Below are 10005 nucleotides of genomic sequence, written 5' to 3'. Positions count from 1 at the left end.
CTGTATGATGTATGTATGCAGGACAGTGATTCTCAACCTTTTTAATTTCAAGAACCTTGGTCAAACATTGGCCAAATTGTCAAATAATATAAGAAAGAGGCAAAACTTGTGAAAATAGCTGATCTACAAACTCACAACGCCTCAGAGGCGTTGTGAGTTTGTAGATCTGCTATTTTCACAATATTTATCAGTGGAACCGAGTCAAACTAAATTGAATGCCTCAACTCCTACATTACAAGTGCTTATCAGGGGTGGGTGGGTGGGGGGGGCGGGGGGGGGGGGGGGGGGGGGCGGGGTCCCCAGTTCAAATATTATTATTATTATTATTATTATTATTAGGGATGTCCGATATTATCGGCCTCCCGATATTATCGGCCGATATTAGCATAAAAATTGATATCGGGAAAATATCGGTATCGGTTTTTGAAAAAAAAAAAAATCTTTTTTTTTTTTTTTTTTTTTTTTTGGCTTTATAAATAAGTTACAGGAGTTCTTACTGTATATGGTGTGTGTGATATGAAATTTGAGCTTACCCTAATCACAATAATCCCCGCATATATCGGTATCGGTTGATATCGGTATCGGTAATTAAGAGTTGGACAATATCGGTATATCGGTTATCGGTAAAAAAGCCAATATCGGACAACCCTAATTATTATTATTTTGGGGAGTCATGGTCATTGAGAACCAGTGATCTAGGAGATGGTTCTAATGATCTGATTGCATTACTAAGTCAAGCGACCCCATTCCAGGAATCCAAGGTCTGTTTTGAATAAGCTCATTCATAAGTAAACATCGAGGCTGGATGTGAACGATCTCTGTGGCTGAGGAATACATTGATCCATAATTCATACCATCTTTTTACACAGTTCTGTCATAATCTGGCATCATTCAATGTTTTTCCTTTGGAATCCTTCCTGATTATTAAACACTTAGAGCGGCAATAGCCGATACGACGTGTTGTTAGCTTGTAGAATAGAGCCTGCTATTTCTGGAAAATTCTGGGAATTTCCAGAAATGTCATTAGAATATGAAATCTTCATTCATAATGATGTGACCAAAATAGGGACACCAGGGTTAAAGTGGTTCATTTTGTTTTCATTTTCATGTAGCTTATATATAGTGTGCGTGCGTGCATTAACCATATCAGTGCTGCGCAAACGTTTTCATTTCAAGGACCCCCCAAATTATATGTATTTGGCTGCGGACCCCCCATCTCAAAATATTGAGTTCCAGGGACCCCCATAAGCAAAGATTTGAGTTACAAATGGTTGCTTTACAATTAGCAAAAATGTTCATGATTTTATATATATATTTTTTTAATAGCCAAAGTATAAAGTAATGGTTAAAGTGGTTAAAATCTAAAATGACAGATACTTTCCCTGTCGTAATAGGTTGTGCATGCGTTCGTGCATTATGCGTGCATGCGTGCCTTATGCGTGCATTATGCATGCATTATGTGTGCGTGCATTACGCACACATGCATTTTACAGTGGGATCCTAGGGCCCCTGGTGCCATATGTCAGCTGGGTGTTGTGAAGCGGACCCTGGGGCATGCTCCAGACTGGCTAAGCCCATTTCTGATCCAAGAGCCTCCTTCCAGAACAGACACGTTTATTTACTGCTCAGCTGCTCACGTCACCCACCCAGGGGAGAGGGGAAGGGGTCCAGCTGCTGCTGCCCGTGTGTGTGTGTGTGTGTGTGTGTGTGTGTGTGTGTGTGTGTTTGTGTTTCTATACTTGTGAGGGCCAAAGGTCCCCACAAGTATAGTAGGATTTTCGAGAAATGGACATTGTGGGGACACTTTTCCCTGGTCCTCACAAGATAAATGGTTTTGTGGTTAAAAAAAAAGGATTAAACTTACATTTAGGAAAAAAATCAGGTTGGTTAGGCTACAGGGTTAGGCACTTACAGGTTAGGTTTAGAGAGATCGGGGAATCGAGTTTTCCCTATTTTATTCTCAGATGCGTGGCTATATCCAGCTATTTTCAATGGCATCCTAAAATCTTGATGTCCTCGCGTGTCTAGTAATACAAAACGTATGTGTGTTCTACTCAAGAGAGAGTGTTTTTCACATTTCTATGAAGTCACGTGTGTCCTGGTTAGCGAGACAGTTTAGCCACGGCGTCTCATCACATCTCATGTGTTTATTGCTGAGGTCTTCAACAGGGTGTCCATGACCCCCTAGGGGGTCCTCAGAGTTACTACAGGCTGGCCGCCAAATCTTTGTGTGATAGGATTAATTTTTTTCCTTTTGTTTGCCTATTCGGAGGGGAACATTAGCCTTATCAAATTATAAATTATATTATAATAAATATGACAATATCGGTCAATATGGAAAAATAAATGCCATTTCGCCTAGCCCTACTAAAAAGGACGAGGTGAACATAAATTAATTTAATTCAATATACTCCCCTCCCCCCCAAGAAAATGGGAGCGGGATGGGTAAATAGCTAATCTACAAGCTCACAACGCCTCGCGCTGCAACTTAGCGTTGAGAGCTTGTAGATCGCCTATTTTCGGCAAAGTGGTTTGGTGTACAGGGAAAAAGGAGCAAACCAAGTACAGAGCCAACGGTCTAAGTAAAAAAGTGTAATCTGCCACAATATTTTATACATTAGTGGGGGTCCCTGCTTCATCTCTTTCTCAGCTAAGGGGTCCTTGGCCTGAAAAACTTTGAAAACCTCTGGTTTAGTGAATGAAGAGAGACGCCCTGTCTTCAAACGGGACACCTTCAGCCCACACAAAGCACTCCAGCACTGTTCTATTTGGCAAGAGGAATGTTGTGTCACAACAATCTGAGATAAAACAAGAAACCTGGCAGTGATCGGTCCAGCAGTTTGCAAGACTAGGCTGGATGGACACACACACACACACACACACACACACACACACACACACACACACACACACACACACACACACACAAGCCCGATCTACAAGCTCACAAGTGTGAGCTTGTAGATCGGGCTATTTTTCCATACTTTCCCCAATCATATGTAACCTTAAAACAAGCAATCTTCCCTTGTGAGGAGCAGGAAAATGGTCCTCACAATGTCGATTGCTTTAATTCAGATTTCTGGAATACTGGTCCTCACACGTATAGTACACATACACACACACACACACACACACACACAGACTGACTCTCTTATAGACGGCTAGCCCCGGCTAGCAGCCCGTAAAAAGGTCGAGAGGAGAGGCAACACGATGTGAGTGTTGCCTAGCAACAAGCCACCTGTGATGGATAGACCGCAGCCACAGTCACAGAATATTGCAGAAATAATAAAGAAAAACACATAAAAAAATCTCTTATCATCGACGCAAAGGCAGACCACGTGGCTAATATATAGAAATGCTGAAGTATGGAAAGACATTACAGCGTTGGTCCCTTATGTGCCAGAAGAGATAAGAACATTGCAGAGGAGCAGGGCAGTTGTGCAGCGTTGCCATGTCTGCTTATTATAAGCGATTTTGGGCTTGTTTTTCTGTTAAGTAGCTTGTAAATATTGGTAGTTTGCGGATTGTGATTTTGTGGGCTTGTTTCTAAAGTGTTGTTGCTTATTTGGGCTTGTTTCCTAATGTTGTTTAAACCAGTGGTTCTCAAACATTTTCAAATCATGGACTCCCCAAATTAATATGCATTTGTCCACGGACCCCCCCATCTGACAATATTTTGTGCCATGGACCCCCATACCAGATTTGTGTTGTTAAAATGTTTCAAAATGATTTATTTTCAATGTTTCAACATTTTTCAAGATTTATTTTTAAAAATAGCAGATCTACAAGCTCACAACGTGTCGCAACACAACACGTTGTGAGATCGGCTATTTTCACATATCCGATGCATATATGATATAGGTTTGCCTATGTAGCCTAGTTGCTTCTTTGGGGCTTGTTTTCATAGACCTGGTTGCCTTATTTCTCTCGCAAAATCTGGCAACACTGCCGTTGTGCTGAGGCGGTCCAGCAGTACAGGGTTTTGTGTCGGCTCTGCAGGAATGAGGCGGAGCAGCAGTAATAGATAGACCTCCGCGGAGCACCATCAGGCCATGGTGATGCAGTACGATAGCTGCTCTTGTGTATACGACATGCTATGAAATATGACCACTGCAATGGTGTGTCTTCATCGATAACGCCCTCTCTCTTTCTCTCTCTCTCTCTCTCTATCTATCTCTCTCTCAATTTAATTCAAAGGGGCTTTATTGGCATGAGAAAACATACATTTATAATGTACATTTAAAAGGGAATAAATAAAGGTGTAAACAGAGCTGTGGTGCATTGCAACTAGGAGAAAATGTGCTTACAAAACCATAAGAATTGTGAATTTGTTGTCAGAAATAGTTATAAATGTAGGTAAGGTTAGCTTGGGATACATGTGGAACAATTAGCAGCCATTTAAAAAAATGTCTCTTGGTCCTCACTAATGCTCATTATAGGATGGTACAATTGACTCACTCTGTGTCTCATTGGTGGGCTATGGACAGTTCAGAAACCTGCCTACTGATCACATAATCGATGTGGATTCCAAGCCAATAGAAACTACAGTCTTTCTCTCCCTTGAAAGTTAGCATGCTAAAATATAAGCTTTTCAGCTTAAAAAAAAAAAAAAAGTATAGCTTGCTGTAAAATGACCAAACCTGACTACCGCTGATGTCTCGGGTAGCCTATATATCAAGTTTAAGAACTACTGATTTAGAAGGCATTTGTAGAATTAGACTCAGGTCTTGAGTCTTGAATTGGTTACACGAAGACAAGGTTGACAATGGCTGAAGTGCTCCTTTCACGAGGTTTCCCTCCTCTTCTGATATCTTCAAATAGCTGATGTGTACAGTATATAGGTTTAAAGTGCTCATGGGGCCTAAGTCGCTTCTTTTGGGCTTGTTTTCTTAGACCTGGCCCCCCCTCCATTTCGGCCTTGCTCACCTCACCATGGCATCGGCTCCATTGATCTCTGTCAGGCTGCACTCAGACTCGCCCCGGTCGAAAAGCGGTCGATGCCTTTCGACAGAGGCGACGCTGATTAACTTAGTGGTGTAATGGCTCAGTGATCTTATTTTATTTTTGCTCTGTGGTATCAAATGGAAGGGGGGGCTTCGGTCCATTTGCTGCTACAGACTAGAGTCTGCATCAAGACGGAGTGTGTAGTGCACACCGCCTTGCTCCAAGGTCATTATAGTTACGGTAACTAAAACTAACAAAATGACAATGTTGTAGTTCATGGAAATAAAAAAAATAAAACAAGGCTTTATAAACGATAAATAAATTAAACTGTGTTTTATGTTTAGAAAATGAACAAACAAAACAAACTAAAATCATACATCAGCCTACTAGTGTTTTTGGTGGATATGAAATCTATCTTCTCTATGAAATCTATCTTATGTTGCAGCCATGCCAGTTTTAACCACTTAAGCCCGGTTGTCAAAAATAGCATTTTTCACTATTTTCAACCATGGCGCCACCTTGAAAGTGGTTAACTGTGAAAAAAAAAAAAAAAAAAAAATGAAATCGAAAGCAGTCAACATTTCAAAAATGAAGTAAAAAAGGAAATAAAAATAAAAACCAACAACTAAAAATTCAAAGCTTTAATAACCCTGCCCTGTTCAACGCTGTGGTACTGTAAATGTCATTTTGTGATGAATTAGCTTCACTTTCCTTTTCAATGTCATCTCTTATACCCTGCATACCCACTGTATACGCTGCATCTTTTACACCTGCCACCCGCTCAGTGTGCTGGGCTTTACAGTCACAGTTTTATCCTTTTTACAATTACCAAATTCCCCAAAGTGCTGCCGTTTGCAAAGAGTCAGCACTGGGCTATTACTAAAGCACAGTGCAGTAAATGTTTCATACCAACAAAACCACTTGACCAGGGCTGTCCAAACCTCTACATGCCAACATCCGCAGCCTCCGGTTGTGGACCCCCTGTTGTGAAATGGCTTTTTAGAATGGGAAAAAAGCTGATTTACAAGCTCACAAGTCACAACGGGTTGCTATTTTCACTATTTTAAAATGTTTTTTTTTTAAATAGTATAACTAAAAAAAGGTTTTGGACATACAAGGTTTCCACCGGACAGCAAAAGTATACTATATTTAATTTATGTCTTTATTTTTCATTTTCCTCTCCCATGCACTACACTTGGTCATCCATTGCCCCGTCTGAGGTTTAACCTTGGTGTTTGCGTTTTCTCTCTCTTTAGCTGATCAGCGATGGCAGTGTGGTGTACGCCGAGGCCCTATGGGACCACGTCACCATGGACGACCAGGAGCTGGGCTTCAAGGCGGGGGACGTCATCGAAGTAGTGGACGCCAGCAACAAGGAGTGGTGGTGGGGCCGCATCCTGGACAGCGAGGGCTGGTTCCCGGCCAGCTTTGTGCGGGTGAGTGGTAAACACTTCTCCAGCGATGGAAGAAGCACTCACATGTTTTACTTGAGTCAATACTGCAAAGTAGATATACTCTGTTACAGGTAGAAGTCCCGTATTGAAAATGTACTTGGGTAAAAGTGAAAAAGTATTGGCGTCAAAATGTACTTAAAGTACCAAAAGTCAAAGTACTCATTGTGCAGAATGTCACGTTTCACAAGTTATCATACAGTATGTCTATAATGTATACAAATCTTTTGAAAATAGCTCACAGAGCTTGTAGATCTGATATTTTCAAATAGCTGAACGGCTGAAGTGGTTAATATATGCGTTGTAATAATAATCAAAATCAACAAAGTAACTAGTAACTGAAGTTTTCAAATAATTGTAGTGTAATGGAGTAGAAGTACAAGTATTGAAAATTGGAAATACTTCAGTAAAAAAACTACCTCTAAATTTGTGTACAGTACTTGAGTAAATGTACTTAGTTACCTAACACCACTGTTACCACTTCTCTCCCTCCCCCCCCCCCCCCCTCTCTCTCTCTCTCTCTCTCTCTCTTTCTCTCCCTTTCTCTCTTTTCCTCTCTCCCTCCCTCTTTGGGGAGCTGAGATAGACAGAAATTCTTGGGCCACCTTGCACTTTAATTGCCAGTGATGATTAATGACGGCAGCTGCTGTAATACTGGCAGAGAGTGGGTAGTGTGAAAGATTGGCCCGTTTCAAAGACATGTTTCCCATCACCTGCAAAATTAGGGCTCTATCGGTCTTTAATAAGTCATCATTGGCCTGCTTGTGTGTTCTAGTTCCTTTGTTTGTGAATGGCCAGGCGGGGTTTGGGTTTCCCAAAACATTTACAATTCATGTCCATTACGGCATGACAAAGGCTTGTACAAAACAAAGGCTTTGTATGATAAATGTTATGGGAAGTATACAAATGTGAACATTAGAATGTTTCATCATCACTTCAGAGCTGCTGTAGGGAGCCAGCTTTAGACGTTTTGAAAAAAAAAAAAACATTTTCAAATAATAAAGGAAGAGGCAAAATTTTTGAAAAAGCGTTGAGCTTGTAGATCGGCTATTTTCACGATATTTATCTGTGGCACAGAGTCAAACTAAATGTAATGCCTCAACTCCTACAATTCCAAGTGCTTGTCAGGTTGAGGGGTCCCCAGTTCAAATGTGATTATTTTCGGGGGCCGGGGCCTGAAAAGGTTGAGAACCACTGGTCTAGAGGAGGTGCGTGTATACTAACAGCTCTGACCGTCACCTCAGCTCCGCGTGAACCAGGACGAGCCCATGGAGGAGTACTTGGCCCAGCTGGAGGAGACGCAGGCCGGGGCGGAGGACCGGGAGGGCCTGGGGCTCCTCCTGGGGCCCGGCCTGCCCTGCAAGGAGCAGATGAGAACCAACGTCATCAACGAGATCATGAGCACCGAGCGAGATTACATCAAGCACCTCAAAGACATCTGTGAGGTCAGTTTCTGCTGTTTACTAGTTCATCACCGATACAAGCAGTCCGTTTAGAGTCCAATTGAGAAAGGAGAATGTTGCAAGTGGGTGTTTTTGTTTCACAAAAACACAAAAAAAGATCAACAGCAAAAAAAGTAAATCACCAGAGACATAGTAAAGAGTCTACTGCTGTGTTTCCCACACGGTCAGGGTGCATACCACATGGGCTCTAATGCCTCACTGCAAGTCCCTTGTTCGATTCCCGGCCGGCTGGACCATTTGCTAATGACAGGCATGTCCTACTTTCTCTCTCTGTGTATCCCATCTCCCTATACTGTATGCCTGTCAACAGCTCAGAAAAAAAGCCCCCAAAAATAAATCACGGCACAGTGTGAGCTCATAGATTTTTTTTTTTTTTGACAAACAAAACCTTTAATTTGGACATCGTAAATAAGAATAAACATGTATAGAGTTATAAGAATGACAACATGTGCTATAATAGAATCTATCCTGCACGGATATGAATTCTGTACAGGCGTGCCTTGATATGCTGACTTACCCTTTGGTGTGCCTTGGACACGAAAGGTTTTTTAGAACCACTGGTCTCCTGTATGCGTAACAAGGTGGGTTTATTTGGTCTCTACCCTAACGCAGGGTTACATCAAGCAGTGTCGCAAGAGGACGGACATGTTCAACGAGGAGCAGCTACGCACAATTTTTGGCAACATCGAGGACATCTACCGCTTCCAAAGGAAGTTCCTCAAAGGTCTGGAGAAGAGGTTCAACAAGGAGCAGCCGCACCTCAGTGAGATCGGCTGCTGCTTCCTGGAACATGTGAGCATACTTTGAAAAGTTGTTAAAAAGGAACATTGCTGAATATTGATTTTTATATTGGAATAATTCTAAACTGTTGTTCTAACTGTTCGCAGTTCATCATGTGGGGCAATAGCTCGTTTTCTTATTTCCTCCAGCCTGTGTAACATTATGTATTTTGTTGTGTTGTCTGCTTTTCACATGGTCTCGTCTCAATTAAATGGTAGAATTAGCATAAAATACAGACAAAGTTCCCCTTTGAGACAGTAGCGCTCAATAGTAATTCTCATGAAAGCTGATATTGACCATTTTGCTCACTATTTTTATTAACTGCCTAAAACAAATTGGTTTTCTTTACATTTTGTCCAAAGTCATTAGAATGCTACCGAACTTACGTGAATAATTGAGTCAATGTTCGCTTAACAACACTGCGTGGCTAATAAAGTCATGTATAGTTGAATTTTGTTTACAAAATATTTTCTCCAGGGACTGTTTCCAGCTTGACTTTTCAAATCAATCCACGCAAATGATAATATAACTTTGACATGAAATCGTATCGTTTCGTGTGCTGGATTACCCACTGTATCTCAAGTATGTCCCTGCAAGCGGATTTTCAACACTGTACTGAGATGAATGGAAAGCATTGGCTTCCCGAAAGACCAATCAAACCACAATATGCTTCAAAAAATAAAGTACAGTGTACAGAGAGTCGTCAATAAACCAAACATCCCACACCATCGGTATGGCCCTTTATATGGCCCATCATACAACAAAGTATAAAATTGGGCTTAAGTGCCCTTTGTCACTGACTGTCTGCCCCCCCCCCCCCCCCCCCCCACCCACCTCCAGCAAACAGATTTCCAGATCTACTCGGAGTACTGCAACAACCACCCCAACGCCTGCATCCAGCTCTCCAAGCTCATGAAGGTCAACAAGTACGTGTTCTTCTTCGAGGCGTGCCGGCTGCTCCAGAAGATGATCGACATCTCGCTGGACGGCTTCCTGCTCACCCCCGTCCAGAAGATCTGCAAGTACCCGCTGCAGCTCGCCGAGTTGCTCAAATACACCAACCCACAGCACAGGTGAGTCTCGTGGATTCAAGTTCTCAGTGGATTCCATAGAAGTCAGCATGTCTTCTATGGAAGCATGTTGCGCAGCGAAGGTAGTATTATTAATACTATTATTATTTTTAATTAATTCATTATTTTAATTAATATTAATATAATAATAATTAATTAATTATTTGTATTAATAGTATTATTATTATTAATACTACTAGCTCTCAATGCATCTGCGACGCATTGAGAGCTTGTAGATAGGCTACTTTCGGGTATTATAATTATAAGATTAGAGCATTTAAAGTGGTCAAACTAGCA

The 10005-nt window shown here is 41.5% G+C and overlaps 1 protein-coding gene across 5 annotated transcripts in view; it reads left to right on the top strand.

Moving 5' to 3' along the window:
• Positions 1-10005, top strand: part of arhgef4 (Rho guanine nucleotide exchange factor (GEF) 4) — a 155675-nt gene that overhangs the window by 132024 nt on the left and 13646 nt on the right. For all 5 annotated transcript variants that reach the window (XM_084049229.1, XM_084049228.1, XM_084049231.1 and 2 more), the window contains 4 exons: positions 6201-6380; positions 7640-7840; positions 8471-8650; positions 9479-9711. In XM_084049229.1, coding sequence (XP_083905355.1) covers positions 6201-6380; positions 7640-7840; positions 8471-8650; positions 9479-9711 — 794 coding nt within the window. The remainder of the gene's footprint in view (positions 1-6200; positions 6381-7639; positions 7841-8470; positions 8651-9478; positions 9712-10005) is intronic.

The sequence above is a fragment of the Gymnoscopelus microlampas genome (genome assembly GCF_963454915.1).
Source record: "Gymnoscopelus microlampas genome assembly, chromosome: 22".
Lineage (NCBI taxonomy): Eukaryota > Metazoa > Chordata > Actinopteri > Myctophiformes > Myctophidae > Gymnoscopelus > Gymnoscopelus microlampas.
This window is presented reverse-complemented; position numbering and strand designations above follow the sequence as displayed.